At 51.3% G+C, this 16067-nt stretch overlaps 2 protein-coding genes across 2 annotated transcripts; one reads left to right on the top strand and one right to left on the bottom strand.

The window, feature by feature from the left end:
* Positions 1–977: 977 nt before the first annotated feature.
* LOC149809191 (peroxisomal targeting signal type 2 receptor-like) lies at positions 978–3640 on the top strand. Its single transcript, XM_089994956.1, has 4 exons — positions 978–1152; positions 1661–1943; positions 2859–3042; positions 3341–3640. The coding sequence occupies exons 1-4, from the start codon at positions 978–980 to the stop codon at positions 3638–3640; spliced, it is 942 nt and encodes a 313-aa protein (XP_089851082.1).
* A 5640-nt stretch (positions 3641–9280) lies between these two features.
* LOC149809190 (GTP-binding protein yptV3-like) lies at positions 9281–11727 on the bottom strand. Its single transcript, XM_089994955.1, has 4 exons — positions 11627–11727; positions 11206–11353; positions 9971–10210; positions 9281–9406 (listed from the first exon to the last, which is right to left on the bottom strand). Exons 1-4 carry the CDS (start codon positions 11725–11727, stop codon positions 9281–9283), a joined length of 615 nt encoding a protein of 204 aa, XP_089851081.1.
* Positions 11728–16067: the final 4340 nt, after the last annotated feature.

The raw sequence follows: 16067 nt of genomic DNA, 5'->3' as shown, positions 1-16067 counted from the left end.
ATCAGAGATGGCTGGACAGCCAGTGCAGGCGACAGTGGGACTTCAGGAACCTGATGCATTTCCCAACGAGCCGCGTCCTCCACACTGTAACCCTTTCCTATGCAAAAATGTAGGCTCGCACTTTTTCTTTCACCACGGCAACCTTCATGGCATCCTGAAGCACTTTGCGCCTGAGGCGCAGCTCTTGGCTGATAGGCTTACCGCGTGCCTTCTCGACTTCCTCTTCCTGAATGAGAACTGCGAGCATCTCTTTAATTTTCTCTGGATTATCCTTCGGAGTTGCTCGTTGCATGTTCCTTTCCAGCTTGTTCCTGTGAATTTCCTTCTGCCGAGCCTTCTTCCGCTCGGCATCCGTAGGGTTCATCACCCTCCCTCCCTTTGTCTTCTTCGTCATGGCGAGTGTAAGATATTTACTGAAAGCAAAATAGTTTTCAAGCGAGTTTAAAGCAGCCAAACATCAACTGCAACGAAAAAGAAGCACGGACGTTGGAAGTCAGGTTGAAAACTCGTGTCTTTGTTGCCTTTGCCTCGTGCCAAATGCAACAATTTGAAAGCAATGGTCCCAGTGCTGGGTCCTGTTCGGGAAAGCATGCCCTGGTCCTGGGCTGGAGTCCCCCTACTGCCAGTAGTACTGGGCGACGTTAGATATCTCACGAGATAGCCACCCTGTTCGTGTTATCGAAATCGTGTCGGACATGCGACATAGTAACGGACGCTTGGGCCAAGCCTTGGCAAAGTTTCCAGGCTGGCATATCATGTTCCAAACGAATGCGCACAGAGTCAATTCCTGCGGTCATGAGCTAGGCAAGCTGAGTATGATTTGAACACCCATGCTCGCTGCATAGTTGATAAATTCCCTGCAACAAATGGAAGATAGCACAGGCGGTAATAGTTTTGTTGATGTATGACAACCCATGATGTGGCTGCAACGTCAAACTTTATAGAACTCTCGGCAAGTTGGTCTTGTTGCAGCCACGATGATATACCGTGCTACAAACAGCGCGTTCGGCGTGCAGTTCCATCCGTTGATTCCTGGAAGAATAGCAGTCGCCACTGCTCAGAACTTCGGGGTCGTTGGTAACGGGCAGCTTTTGGTCCTGCAAGCCGGACCCGCTGGATTCGAGTTGGTGGCTTGTTACGACACAGCCGATGGTGCGGTTTCAATTACGCGAAACTGTGACATGGACTGCAGCATTCACCAAATTAATCGCTACAATCCCTATTATGAAGCCGCCTTTGCTTGTGTCCTTTCTGAGAATGTTGCTTGCCCAAATGTTGCACCAGGGTTAGCTGACCTCCTCGTGAGCTGCCTTCATTTGACATGTACTGTTACCAAAAATTTACGTGGTACATAGCTTGGAACTAGTGAACACATGTATATGTGTCAGGGTGATTATCCTTGTACTCCACAGACCATGTGCTCACAATGCGTTAATAAGTGCCTCATGCGTGTGTAGTTTCATGCTGCCTCCGCAGTTGAGATGGTTCAGTGTGTTCACGAGTTGACGGCACGTGTAGAGACTTCAACCACACAGTAACCATGTATCATCAGGGGTGGCATCTTGAGTGTTGCTGGGTACGTGCTGAGCTCACACGTTCAGTTTGACACTGCCCTCATGAGCGGCTCACTCCCATCATGAGGCGGCAACTGCCCATGCAGTGGCATTGGACTGCGCATGGTGTGAGGAAAATGAGAATGTCATGGCCAGCGCTTGTGGCGATGGCAGCATCAAGCTCTGGGATGTGCAGTCCAAGCACAGCATTCCAATTCGAAGCTTGGAGGAGCACACTCATGAAGTGTCGTGCGTGGACTGGAATGTGAAGGCCACCGACCGCTTTTTATCCTCGTCATGGGATGATAGCATCAAGTTGTGGAGTGCCAATGCTCCTCACTCCCTCTCCACCTTTGCGCGCCACCAATACTGCGTTTACTCTGTGAAGTGGTGCGCATCGCTTCATTGCTTCAAGTCATGTCTCAGGGATTAAGTAGTAGTAGTGCGTCAGCCGATGTCCTAAGAAACATTGTTCATCATAAATCGCAGGTGTGGATTTGGATGTCTAACATTTCTTGATCATCGGTGTCAGGTCAGGCTATGGAGAGTCGGGCAGGTTTGGACACGCTTGTCTTGGATGATGGTACTAGTAGCCAGTAAAATTTCTGAGCTGGTCTATGGCTAGGCCAGTGACGGAAACTGAGGGGACTACTAGAGCCCAAATTGAAACAAATCACTGTCCAGTTGCACTTGCACTTGCAACTTTTCATGTACATGCAGTGCTGCTGTATATACAGCACCACATTTACATTATGCGTCGATCGATATTTCATGGGTATGAAGAGCGGTCGTTCTGGCTGCAATCACAAGGGGCCAGGATAGTGTCATAGCTGCTGCAGCACACCGCACCCAAACCACCAAGGCTGCATTCCATGATCTCATATGAGGAGAGAGGGGACATCCAAAACCACAGCAGTGATGTCTCGCTTACGCTCTGATGTTTGGACACCTACACACTCCTAGCACGATCATGCAACTGTTGCTCGCTTATCATATTGAATATGCGAAGTATCTCAGCTTGTTATCCTACAGATAATTGATTGTGTATCTTCAGCAACTCTTGCTCACCCTCAGGCAGATCGGAAGCTCCAATAGTGTTGCACACACCATGCTGTCACAGTGCTTCGCCAGATTGCGTTCCGACCCCATTTGTGTCCGAAATCTCGAGGATTTTCAGGCATCTGGACCCACAAATGATACAGGCAGACAAAGCGCTGTGATGTCGTCACATCGGCACTCCAGTGGGTGTATCTCCCTGAATTCGTCGCAACTCAGCTGATCTCGGCTAGGGTGTGGCGTCTGCAGGAACCCTCAACATGCAGACATCTTCCTATCAGCGTCTGGTGACAACACCGCAGTCGTCTGGGACGCCCGGCAAAGCCACCCGTCCCTGGTTCTCAAGGCGCATGCTCGAGAGCTGCTCTGTGCAGATTGGTGCAAGTACAATGACTGCATTGTTGCCACCAGTTCCATCGACAACACAATCAAGGTACGGCTCTAGCATTGACACACGCAACCCTCGGCCCGGCTGATCCTGTCACACGTTCCGTTGCGTTTGTGTCTTGCCCCACATCCGAAGTGCGAGCAATGACTTACTAGTTCAGCACAACGGGGTCCGACCAAGCGGTTCTTTGGTTTTCCACAACGTATTCTGATTGAAGCCACAAGGCTGTGGTCAAACCTTGTCTTGGTTGGTCTCGTCAATGATAGGATGTGTATCCTATCATTTGGGGTTATGCTTTATACAATGGTTTGTACCTTGAGCTTGAGACTTTAATGTGCTGTAGGTTTGGGATGTCCGGGCTCCAAACCAGCCCACCGCAGTGTTGCTAGGACACAGCTACCCCGTCCGCAAAATTGCGTTTTCCCCCCATTCAGAGACGTTGCTGGCGTCTGCGTCATACGACATGACGGTCAGGCTCTGGGACATCGGTGCCCCCGAGGATGCACTTCTCAGGACCTGGGACCATCACACGGAGTTCGTGCTGGGCTTGGACTGGGATGTTCTTGCTGAAGGCATGCTGGCCTCGTGTAGCTGGGACACGAGCATTTACACATGGCACCAAAACGGCGATCCAAGGGCGTAGCAGCGCGGCTCAAACTGTCATTCATTGTTGCTACCTGCCTTGAAATCTTGTGTACGAAAGTATGAGATGTACAAGTCCCTCTCTCGTATCGCCGTGAACGTCGGCTCGGACTTCCATGCAGGGTGTGATGCACCGCAGGAAGATCCCGGCGTGGCTTAGGTTGCTGGTTTTCTTGTGTGTTTTGTCTTAGTTTGTTTTCAGTGTTAGTTTCTGTGTTTTTTCCTGTTTTGCCAGCCCTGTCGCTTGTAACACTATGAGATGTACACATCTCGTTTTGCATGCTCAGCACTATAGCGGGCCTGCGCTGTTTTTCGTTACGGTGTCCCTTTGTGAATACACTTTGTAAGTCGTGATGCAATTTGGGGCGTCTGGTCGTGACTGGTGTGGCAATGTCTCTTCCAGGCACCGTTTGCTGCCATGTTCTTTGCCATTTGTGTACTGAGTGCGATTTTAGAAAGATTAAACTAATGGATGATGCTGAAAGCTAAAAAAGTACACGGCAAAGGTGGCAGGTCTTGCTAGACTTATTTCAAAGTCACAATGTCGTTTCGCATTGCTGATGAGATGTCGGAACCCTCCCCATTGAAGGTAGGCGTAGGAAAGGGTGACCCCCTTTCCACCCTCCTTCCCATCATTTGCATCGACGACTTGCTGGAGTCGTTGCATGCGGAAGGTGGCCCCAAAAGAGTCTGCATCTCCCTAGGGGTCGAAGGAAAATACCTCACATGTGCGGATGACGTTGATAGCCTGTCCCTTGATCCTCAGCACTTACAATCATGTGGCGGAATGGGTGAATCGCTGGCGTACGCGAGAAAACAAGCAAAAAGCGTTGTGATGGTCTTCCATCCCATGGAAGGGTGGTTGAAGTTATTGGATTCCAAGGCGGTGTATTGGCAACCAAAGTTGAATCTCCGTTGGGAGTCATTCTGTTGACAAAGATTTTGTATGGGTTGCGACGATCTCCAAAGGCATTGACGGGTCAATGTTGGTCAGCGATGAAGACATGTCAGGTCAGTCTATGGTAGTTCGGCTGGTCCAGGTACTCTAGCCTCAGGTAATGGTAACGGTAGCACTTATTTCCAAGGAGTGCATGTTGTGTAGTGCTGCGACACTGCAATGTCCAACCGCAAGCGACGAGCGCCCGTCCACTGATAGGGCTTGGAAACAAGGAAGAAGTCCTCCACGCATGTGTGTACATGTCTGAGGACAGCAAGTGAAGGCTTGTCAAATGTCTTCGCATTTGCCTAAATCATGATATGCAGGTGTGCCACCTCCCAGGCTACCTGCTAAAATTTCGCTTCTTCGTCAACACCGGCGATTTGAAGGTGCACCCACTTATGCTGTTGCGAGGAGAAATGCAAAACGAGGGATGTTGGGCACCGGTCTCCTCAGGGGGAACAAGATTGTTCCTTGAATGCTACATAACGTCCGCTGGGACTGTGGTAGCATTACACAATATGTAAGGCTAAATGAATCGGCTATGATAATTCGATTGGATTATCTAGCTAGAGATAGCTCCATTGGGTTATCTGACTGAACAAGTGTCCAAGGATAGTTTCATCGGGCTATCTGACTGATGGTGGGAAGCGGTAAGGGTAGGTGCCATCAGGATTGCATGAGCCACGAACAAGTCTACGAGCATTACTATATATATATACTTATAAATAAATATATAAATAAATAAATATATATATATACTTATAAATAAATATATAAATAAATAAATATATATATATATATATATATATATAGGCATGTGAGGAGGCTAACGACAGTCTAGATTAGAGACAAGCTTTAGGCCCAGCAATCGGTCAAAGGGTTACCGCGAACGATCCAACGACCTCTTTTTCAGGGACGCATCCGCCACTGGAGTAACCCAATGCACGGTGGTGATAAAGTGATGCATGAAAGCCAATAGCTGGACGTGGCAAACACATGGGTCCAGGAACACTTAGCAACCGAGGTGTTGGGCGACAGTGGTTCAGCTGTTGGAGGCTAGGTTTCAGGGCCCAACTGGCAGGACGACACACATACATTTGGGTACCGGGGCCTCGACGTGTTTCTCATCGAAGTGATTATCCTGCACGTCAAAAGATCTCTAAGTGGGCTCATACACGCATGTTAGAGGTGATCGCCAGCCGTGCGTGAATTCTCTCGGGATGCACTTGGCTGACTCGCTGGGGTTTTGCAACCACAACCGCGAGCTGTGACTATATAAGGCTACAATCGCGTAAGGGGGCATCGTAAAAACGGACGTGCCATATCTCTCTGTGTACACAAGATTTGTGACGACAAGGACTTTCATCAGTGCTGAGGAATTGTGTGCACAGAACTGAGCACACAACTGATGCGGATACAACTCTGTGTACACCTTGTTTGGTTCTGGCACCAGCTAACTTCGTCACATGCATAATGAAGTTGTTTAATATCGATTCACAACCATAACAACATATCCCGAGATCGTCGGAAGATGTACCCGCAACGCTCACTACCAGAAAATCAGCAGCAGGGTTGATCCCTTCAAGGCTCTCGCCCCCGCATTTCAGGGGTCTTCAACTCATATAATTTATTAGCTATATTAATAACAAGAGTTCTCTCGTTCTCATTTGCTGCTTTGAAACGCAGCCCGTGCGCACTTGTGCATGTTTTTGAAACATATTTACATGCATAATTGCATCTATGCCAGCTGGCGCAATTTGGGGGAAGATGGCAAACGACACGCTTACGAATTCATTGTAATTTTAAGAGTTAGGAGAATGTGCTAACCAGTTGATGGGTGGGTGGTGGCGGAGCAAGTCTTGTGGTTTTTCATGCATACGCAGATGTCAACCACGAGATAGTCATTGCACGTCACTGAGTACCTGCACGGTCATTGACATCGGCGCATCTCCATTCACATCGGTCCATAAGTCCACATACAATGCGCGCGGACAGGTTGTCAGCATTTGGTACCGTTGTCGATTCAGCTGCGTATGCCCCTGCGTCATCGAGCAATCGGAGCAGCGGGCTAGCCCCACAATTCGCTAGTCATTTGTATGAAAAAAAAGGGTTGCCGGACTTGATCCAGTCACATGCCCGGGTCTATGAATGCCTCTATGGATGCCGCAACGTACTTAGTCTGGTAAGACGTGAATCTGTTAGCATATGCATGCACTTATGACTACATGATTCTGTACGTATCCACGCATGAGACACGGTACCGTTGTCCTCATTGTTGCACGCAATTTGTGGTGATGTTTGCCCAACTGATCGCTCAGTCTGAGTCGTAGGCAGCCCCAACAATGCGGTTGGAAGAGCAATGGACGCTGATGGCGCGCCTTGTTGCAGCCTTCCTTTGCTTCAAGTGGATGGTAAAGGGAGAAGTCTTCCAGGGTGACCTCACATACTACGACAAAGCAGCATTCGGGTGCTGATGTTGCGCAGACACCATCCCGGTGAATTACACGACAGTTGCAATGATCAAGGCCCAATATGGGAACGGGGAAGTCTGCAGCGCGTGTCTCCACGCATGCTACACGGACGATGGAGTCTTCACGTGCTTTGACGCCGTTGTCGACACCTATGTCTTGAATGCAGCCAAGGAGACCTTGACCGTGGAGAGGGCCCCAAAGCTGGTCGGTGGGCCGTCACATGGGAGTACGATTCCGGCCCTCCGCAATTGTCTGAGCACTCGCCGAGTCTTCCTAAGTCGTAGTCCAAAGTGTCGATGCCCATGTGGATGCGGTTGCGCTGTAAACAGAGACCTCATCATTTGCAGTACTCTGGTGGAGTACCACTGGTAAGCCTACGAAGTTTATGCAACGTGGAATTCTTTTATATACAATGCACATAGCAGCGGTTGGAAGGGAACAGTTTGGTGATACATATGCCCCCAGCTGGATGGGTGACATGAACGGGCCTGACGTCTCCCGAAGATTGCAGTGCCTTCTTTAATTAAGGAGCCCAAGGGGACATGCACGTCCGATCATCCATGCTCAACCGCGCACACAGAACGCGTACCCAGACCGACATGTAAGAGGGTGGGAACGAATGTGTTTACACCGAGCTACTGTGACCGGTTTCGCCCTTGCTCAAGGGGCTCTTTGGACGGCAATCCAATTGCAAAACGGAATCTGTGTCCAGACTATAAATGCTACGAGCTGGGTAAGCATTAAGACACAAGCTACGTCCAACAAAACGTTGGTGAACAGCTTGATTGCTTACCAGTGGAAGGAACGATCCACATACAGCACGTATACGTGGATTGATCTGTAAAGCTGCTGGTCCTGTCAGCTTCCTTGGGGTCAAAGGTTGAAAGACAACTACGTAGCATACTACCATGAGCCGTTGTTTTTTTGCAGGTACAAACCTTGCCCAAGTGGTTACCCAATCAAGATGCAATCAGAGGGCTCAAATCCATGGTACGGGAAAATCAAGTCCCTGAACAAGGGAAAAGTGCTGGGCGTGACCTGTCAAGGCTTTGCATGGACGCAGGCAGAGAATGGGTGGTTCGTTCATCAAGATAACTCAGGGAAGCTCAACTGCTGAGTGCAATGCAACGTGGACTTTGAGGACTTTGGCGTTATGTCTGAGTGCGTTGCTGGCAGCTTCTATGGCAGTGGCTGCACAGGGACACCTGTTTGTGGGAGAAATTGAACCATGGTCCACGTCCAGAGCTTGTCCAGAATCCTTCTAATCTTTCAGGTCCAGATAAAGAATATACATGATTTTTCGGGACAGAATTGGGGCTCGGAACCCGTTCTGGCGAAGCACTACCTACAGCTGGTGGTGGTCTGCTGCATACAGCATGGCGTCATCATGGATGCTTTGTTGCCTGCAGAAAGGAACTAAAATACACCACAGCCCGTGGCACGGCAGCCGCAAAGGGCGGCGTTGACGATTGATAATTAGGGCTGCCAGGCACACTGGAGTCCGGTATAACATGAAAAGAGAGAAAATGAGACAGCCATGGCTGATCTCTTGCCGAGTGGAGGTACGCAGCATCCCGCGGAGGGATGCAACTAGGGAGGCTTGCGGAAGGCGTGATGGATGAGGACGCTGCCAAATTCACGTCGTTGACCAACAAGGACATATGTGAGTTTCATGGTGAAGTGATAGCCATGGGGCAATCTCACCTGTTTGCGAAGGTGTGCAGTGGCAGGTGTACACTTGTTTGTCATCCTTACTGCTTGCATTCACACGCTGCATAGTGCGGATTTTCAGCTTTCATTGATACAAATACATTCGCTACGAATGTTTGCCCCACTTACACGTGGATGGTAGTGTTGTAAACAGATACACCGTCATCTCTTACAGGTGGATGCTGCCCGTGCATTGTGGTCATTAGGATTGCCACTTTGATGCGAGGACTGCACAGCCACATGGTTCGCGTTTCTCTTTGCCCATTCATAGCAGGAGGGTGCAGCATATTTCAAACCAGACATCTGAATCGCGCGAAAACGCTAGTACCATTGGCAAAGCCTGCTGTCTACAATCTACTGTACAAGAAGGGCACAATTTTGAGGCCATCATGCAAAAAAACCTGTTTCCACTCTAACACAATGTGACCAGACACGCACAAACATTCTATCGGAGAGGGGTAAGCATGCTGCACAATTCTTTGCGCCGTTTGGCTGCAAGAGCAGTTGTGGGAGGCGCATTTCAGCAGCTGCAGCCACCAGGTGAGAGGGCCTGCCCAGCTTTGACCTGCACCTTTGAGGCATCTTCTGGGTCTTGAGCATCCATGCCAGGGGTCTCCAGGATCTTGCTGACAAGCTCCTCAAATGCCTGCAACCGTCCTCCCGCTCAAACACCCGAGAAATTCAGTCAAGTACTGCCAACGGTCCCATGCGCCGTCCACGATTGCCACAGAAGCATCTACTTATTCATGCATCTGGGCAATGTCGCAGGCGACACTATCGACTCACAGGACGGCCCAAGAAGCGCGTTTTACTCGCTGGCATGCCTTGTGTCTTCCTCACTCCAACCTTGCCAGCCTTGCCATGCACCCAACTAGTTCAGTGACCCTTTTGTGTTGTTCAACAGATGTGCAAGTGCACACTGGTAGGCTATCCTGCTCTCAGGTTGCTGGCAGCCAATTCATACCTGTCGTGACCCTCGTCCAAACTATCACTGCTGAAAAGCGATGTTCTAACAAGCATGAAAAAGCACACTACTAGCATTCATGGTACACTCAGATGTTGCATTGTGTGGTGGCTATGGCAGCGCAATGTCCCAAGCGACACTGACCCATTCAAATGCCCAAGTGTTGCACAAACTGGATGCATTTCAAGCACCGTCCGAATGGGCTGCACTGGCAGCTACCCACAAAAGCAAATAGGTGAAGCTTGCCTGGGTAACAGCAGTGTTTGCCTTGGCGGATGTCTCAACAAACAAGCAACCGTTGGAACGGGCGAAGTTGACGCCCTCCTGCCTGGAGACCTCACGTTCTGTGTCCCTGTCCACCTTGTTGGCAACCACGATCTTGACTGCATGCTCCACTGTAGCGTTCATGTCCACCTCCTTTAGCCACGTCTCTTGCAATGACTCAAAGGTCTCTCGACGTGTGACATCGTATGCAAAGATGATACCCTGCACCACATATTCTGCCGATGAGAGCCTGGTACACACTGAACAACTGAAACGATACAAGAGGCTTGCTGTCCGCTCAGCTGCTTCAGCTAACTCACGCAGACACAGCTGCCTATCAGATGTGCATGCAAGCATGGACAGACAAAAAGAGAGACTGGCGCTTTGCCAGGCAGGTGCTCAAGCTTCTCGTATCATCCAGGATTCTTGCATCCTGAACACTTCAACCCTTATGGAAAAAAATTCTGGGACAGCTGGCACAGACTCGTTCAATGCAAACATGGGTAGTGCAGGCAGTTTGCTTTGTTCTTCTTTCATGGGCCTGGGGTGCAGGTAGGTATGCACCGACTTGTATGACCTGTTGAGGACATGCCCTTGAAGAAGGTACTGTGCTGCGGATTGCCGCCTGACAACTGCTGAAGGCAGGAATAGGCGCATGCATTCACCTGCCACTCGAGTCGTTCACTACTTGTATGCAGGTTCTTTCTGGATAACATGCCATTGCGCTCCTGAGCACGTCGCCAGAAGGACTGACAAGCAAGAATGATTTATGCCGTCTCTGTTCTGCACCAAGTGTTGCAGATCCTGGATGATGGCAGTCAGGTTGGCATAATTGACGGCCACAATGGCCCTGAAGACAGGACGTGAAAGAAATTGAGAGGCATAGGTCAGCCTCTGCTGAAAACGTTTGCATCCACCATGTGCAGGGTGGTTCACCCTGCACATGGGAACCTGGTTGAGGTCCCAGGTTGCATGCTCCAGGCAAACCAAGGCGCGAATGAGCGCGCAACAACCCATGAATATGATGAGAGTCATAGAAGTTGGCATACATGCATGCCAAGCGTCATTATTGCCCCATCTTGTCCCGACGCTTCGCCTGTACCATAGGACACGGAGCAAGCGAGTGCAGACGCCATTATACCAGAAACAAACCATGTTCGAAACCCATAGGTACAGCCAAAATGAAATCACGCATCTCTTCCCAATCCTTGTCATACCTGCGCGCCTCGATAATAACTTGTCGTTAGCGTCCGGAAACGTTCTTGGCCTGCTGTGTCCCAAATGGTCAACTTGATGCGCTTGCCCTGGAGGTTGATAAATTTCAGCTTGAAATCAACGCCAATAGTCGGAGACAGGTCGTCAAATCTGCGCATGGGCGACACATCGTGTCAAGCAAAGTTGTGTGTATGCACGTGCACCCTGTTCGCGGTTCAGCACCAACAAAGAGTCCCGTTTCCTGGAAAAACGAAAAGCGCAAAACATAATAAACCTCTGTCCAATCTCACTGATTCACGTGCGGTACACAGGTTGCCTTGCTAAAATGGCGCGGTTACACCTGAAAACTGCTGAAATGCATGTAAACCCTCCACAAGAGGTGCGGCGAAGCGAAGACAGCAGAAGGCCCAGCTGACAGCATACCTGTCCTGTGTAAATCGTAACAGCAGACAGGATTTTCCAACACCTGTATCTCCCACCAGCAGAATCTTGAACATGTGATCGAAATTATCCCCTTCCTCCATGGTTCCCCTTTGTTCGCACAAGTGTCAACAGAACGGGCGGAACGATGCCGACGGCGATAGTACGTCAGCCACTTAACTCTTAACAGAATGCACAAAGTTTTGGTTACATTCGGCACTTTGCTTTGTTGCCCCTTACTGTTGAATCAATTACGATCGCGAATGCACAGTCTCGACGACGATTAGATGCCTTTTGCCTGAGCCTTTCTACAAAACACACAGCTCTACCAGGAGAAAACTCCTGACTATGACGCAATATGTCTCGTTCGATCCGATGTTTCGATGGGTCCTTTGAATAGTTCAAAACAACCAACACACTCCAACTTGACCGTGTACCATGATATGTTGGCCCTTGAAGTCTTAAACCACGACAATATGGCCCAACCACGCGTCATCTAATGGCTTGTTAATCAGCTGACGCTATATATATCATCAACTTAGCTGCACATCTAAAAGTCATCTCAATCGCTGAGATTGTAATCGAGGGTTGTTTTGTTTTGTGAAACTTGGGCCTCTGGGGGGTAAATGCAACGTGCATGAAGGTCAACAAAAGTTCTATTCCGATGTTTGTACGCCGCACCACGAGATTGCCAAAGCATACAAACCTGATGTTTGTGTCGAAAGTGGACGATGTTCAAGCTAGCCCACCTCTCGAACGATTCACCCTCTTCTGCCAGAAGTTCTGGGGAGGGGAAGAAAATCAAGTTTCGTCTCGGCCGCTTTATTGGCTTGTGCGCCGCCGAAGGCCTGACATGGGAATGGAAAACTGCGAGTGCAGGCCCGGGCACCTCACTTGCCACTGTCGACACATTATGATTACACGATATCATATCCCAGTTTATTCGCACCATCTGACCCTGCGGCCCCAATGGGTGTGGACGTTTCGTGAAGAAGGGTTGCAGCATTGCCTTGCCAAGCATTGATCAGGTGGTCGGCGGCACCGTCGCCGCTACAGCAATGACGAGCCCACAGGAAGCAGAAGAAATATACCACCACTAAAACCACATGCACGGCGTTCAGACGCTTGGATCAAAACTCTTTGAAACTTACAACTGGTGAAGCAGGATGGCGAAGCTATGTTGGCGCATGCACAGCTACGCTACAGACACGCCTGTCTGAGGCCAAGCAGCACGTGCTCATGCCAAACAAGCTCAAAACCCATGCCACTTCAAGTCGATGACATTATCAAACTCGAGTGTGGTTTCAATTATGCAAGCCCTGAACCTCCTAAACGTAAAACATGCACGGGCATGCAGGTGGAGACCTGGGCACCCTTGAGAGATGTCCGCTCAAGTGCGTACAACGCAGGGGTCAAGGTGAAACTAGTGTCATTGCTATCTTGACATGCACAGCATCTCCTATGCGCCTACCAAAACAACATATATTATGAAAATGCAAACTGAAACAGTTTACGCCATCGCGAAAAACCTTATTGCAAGTGGCAGTTCGCGAACGCAACGCTTGACAGTAGCATGCTGGCAGCATGGCTACGATGGACCCACAGACTGGATGCTGGCCTCAGTGCCAATGCATGAGTGCAGCGCTTTTCAGCTCCAACACAGTGCTGTTCGCTGCGTTAGAACCATGATTATCAGCCATGGTGCCGCAAAACGCCCCTTAAAGTATGGGATAGACAACGTCGCAGATGTAGTGTAAATGTCATAAACATGCATTGAACTTCATGTGCATAACAAGTGGGTTCCTATTACTTTCTGTCGGGTCAAGTTCCAATGAAGATTCTTTCATGGGGTCGCACGCCCAGACGTGCGAGCGGTTGCGAACGAATCGCATGTTGAGGAAACCCCAGCAAAGATTGAACGCATCATACTGGCAGTTCATTAGTTCACACCACAGTGAACGGTCCTTGGGTGGTACCGGCCACCGACACGGCTGGCACGGCAGGCCGCATGCACGTTGGCACCGGGGGGGGGGCTGATGAGACAGCAGGGCCCGAAGTAGCAAATGCCGGCAGTGCCGGCAGTGCCGAGGTCATTGCAGGCGCGGGGACTGGCGCCGCTGGTCTTGGCATTGGCTGTGAGGCTCCCGCCATCGGTCTGAGCGTGTTTGCCGCCGTGGTGGCGGCCATGGCGGGCCATGTGGGCTGTCCTTGGCCTGGCACCCCAGGTCGGAAGGGGCGGCTCTGACAGGGCAACGGCCACGTGTGCGTTGCGTACGCCGGTGCCCCTGATGCAAGCGTCGTTGCGAAGGGGCCCGGGACTCCTGGCCGCGGCAGGGGGGGGGGCTGAATGGCTGCACCAGTGGGGCGGGGTGGCGGAGCGAATCGCGCATTTGGTATGGGAGTTGGGGGTGTTGTGGCGGAGCTTATGGGCATAGCTGCTGACACACTTGGCGTGGGAAGAGTTGTTGCAGGTGCAGCGGAGGCGGTCGGGGCCGAGGACGCCGCAGCGGGAGGAGCGGCGGATGTTACCGGAAGGGCCATCGAGACCCCAGGGCGCCATGGGACACACCCGGAGGCGGTGGGGACCATGCCGGGGCGCGCAGCACTGAGTGAGGCGGCATACATTGAGTAAAAGTGACTCAATGCGGCTGCGTTGACTGCGCCTGGTCGGACAAGGTGCGGCGGCACAGCAAATGGGGGCGGCATGCTTGTGGGGATGGGCAACGCGCCGGTGGTGGCAGTTGTGGTGGTGGCAGCTGCTCCAGTAGCAGGTGGGGGTGAGCGGTTTGCCGTCGGCGGACATCGTGGGCATGGGGAAGTAGGGGCGATAGGGTGCTCCGCCCTGCCCTGGGTATGGCATGCCTGGCATGGTATGCAGCAGCATCATGCCTGGGTGAAACATCATGCTGGGGTTTATCCCCGGCTGGAAGTTTGGCAGAGGCATGCCTGGCCGCAGCTGCAAGCCTGGGAACGGCCGCACACCGCCTGCACGAGCACTGACACGTCAGCACACCAAGCTTGATTCCTCGCGCTCTTTCCTTGCCCATGTACACACGGGTGAAGTGTCCGATCGGCACGTTCTGTGGAGACGTTCACATGCACCACCACTGAAGGGCTGCTTCATTCACGTCCATCCACAAGCAATATTTGAATGAAATCAGAAGTTGGGTGGAGCGCTCTCCTGTTGTCAAAATGCAGAGACAGAGCACTCTAAGGAAAATGAAACGGCAAAGCCCTGGCACGTAAAGTGTAGCCTGGTAGCTTTGAGACACCACAGGCAGGGTTATGATTCGTAAGCGATGACGAGGACGCACCAGGCACAGGGGGAGCAGTAGATGGGTTTGCGGGGGGGGGAAGGCCAGCCAGGGGAGGCCGAGGAGCTGCGGGAGGCAACGGAGGCATGCTGGGGGTGGGCATGGTCTTGGGCGAGGCAGCATTCGGGCAAGGGGCCTGATGCAACAGGGCATGGCGAAGCGTACTGCGGGTCTTCTGCATCTCTTGGACATGGTATGCTGACCACCCTGACGGGTTGTCCGGACTCATGCCTGCATTCAGTCACCACCAGCTCCAGCGACTGTCCACATCGCATGCACATGGTCAAAGCATTGCCTGATTCATGCCGGTCATAGTGACTCATGCAATCGCCCTGTCCAATCAGAAAACCACCGATCTGTCGCCATGAAAACTCAATCAACTCTGGGAACCGCTCATGATGTTGATCACCATGCATTGCTCACGCATCCCGGCGACAGGATGAGCGATGCATGCTTCATCCACACAAAGAAGATGCCAGCACCCGCCGGTATTGTACAGGCGACTGCAATGTCGTATTGGCGGTCAATCTGGCAGATTGTCCAACGCAAAGAGCTGCGAAGTCGGTCGGGCGGTCAGCTGGTCGGCATGGCTACAGCAGCCACGCTGACAGGACGCACCGATGATGAGGTCATCATCAGAGGCCTCGTCCTCTGCTTTTGAGCGATTCGTCTGGCGGCGCCGAGTAGAGTTGGAACTACCCGCGATCAGCACGCTGGGGCTCATGCTTCCGTTTGCAGCAAACATGTCTTCTGGCATGCCCTCAAAGTCATGTTCCTCCATTCCGCCCATCACACCCATGAACTCCAGCTCGGCACGAAGGCTGCCCATATTCGAAAACGCATCCCGACCTGCAGCGCATCGTCCTCTACGTCAGTGACAACCAGCAGCCAGCCTGTGTGGAGTGCTGCATGCAGGGTGGCACCAACACGCATGATCGTGTCTAGTAGTCACTAGCTGTCTAGCGGCTGAAGTAATTGTTCGAGTCGTGCATAGCAAGGCGGCATCACAGGAGCAATGTGAGAACTGATAACGTTGCCTTTCATTCCCGAGCTACTTCATACCAGCGACCAAAAAAATTGCCATCCCGCACACAGCATATACGCAACGGCATAAGCAAAAACTTTCAAGA

This window comes from Nuphar pumila, unplaced genomic scaffold, assembly GCF_984573655.1.
Source record: "Nuphar pumila unplaced genomic scaffold, dmNupPumi1.hap1.1 HAP1_SCAFFOLD_1579, whole genome shotgun sequence".
NCBI lineage: Eukaryota > Viridiplantae > Streptophyta > Magnoliopsida > Nymphaeales > Nymphaeaceae > Nuphar > Nuphar pumila.
This window is presented reverse-complemented; position numbering and strand designations above follow the sequence as displayed.

What these genes read in the sequence shown, in the direction of transcription:
- LOC149809191 (XM_089994956.1), top strand. Translation starts at nt 978, where the DNA reads ATGATATACCGTGCTACAAACAGCGCGTTCGGCGTGCAGTTCCATCCG. An exon ending in TGCGTTTACTCTGTGAAGTG is followed by an intron (nt 1,944 to 2,858) that starts GTGCGCATCGCT and finishes TGGCGTCTGCAG; the next exon opens with GAACCCTCAACATGCAGACA. An exon ending in CCATCGACAACACAATCAAG is followed by an intron (nt 3,043 to 3,340) that starts GTACGGCTCTAG and finishes AATGTGCTGTAG; the next exon opens with GTTTGGGATGTCCGGGCTCC.
- LOC149809190 (XM_089994955.1), bottom strand. Translation starts at nt 11,727, where the DNA reads ATGGAGGAAGGGGATAATTTCGATCACATGTTCAAGATTCTGCTGGTG. An exon ending in TTACGATTTACACAGGACAG is followed by an intron (nt 11,354 to 11,626) that starts GTATGCTGTCAG and finishes GCCCATGCGCAG; the next exon opens with ATTTGACGACCTGTCTCCGA. An exon ending in GTTATTATCGAGGCGCGCAG is followed by an intron (nt 10,211 to 11,205) that starts GTATGACAAGGA and finishes TATGTGGTGCAG; the next exon opens with GGTATCATCTTTGCATACGA.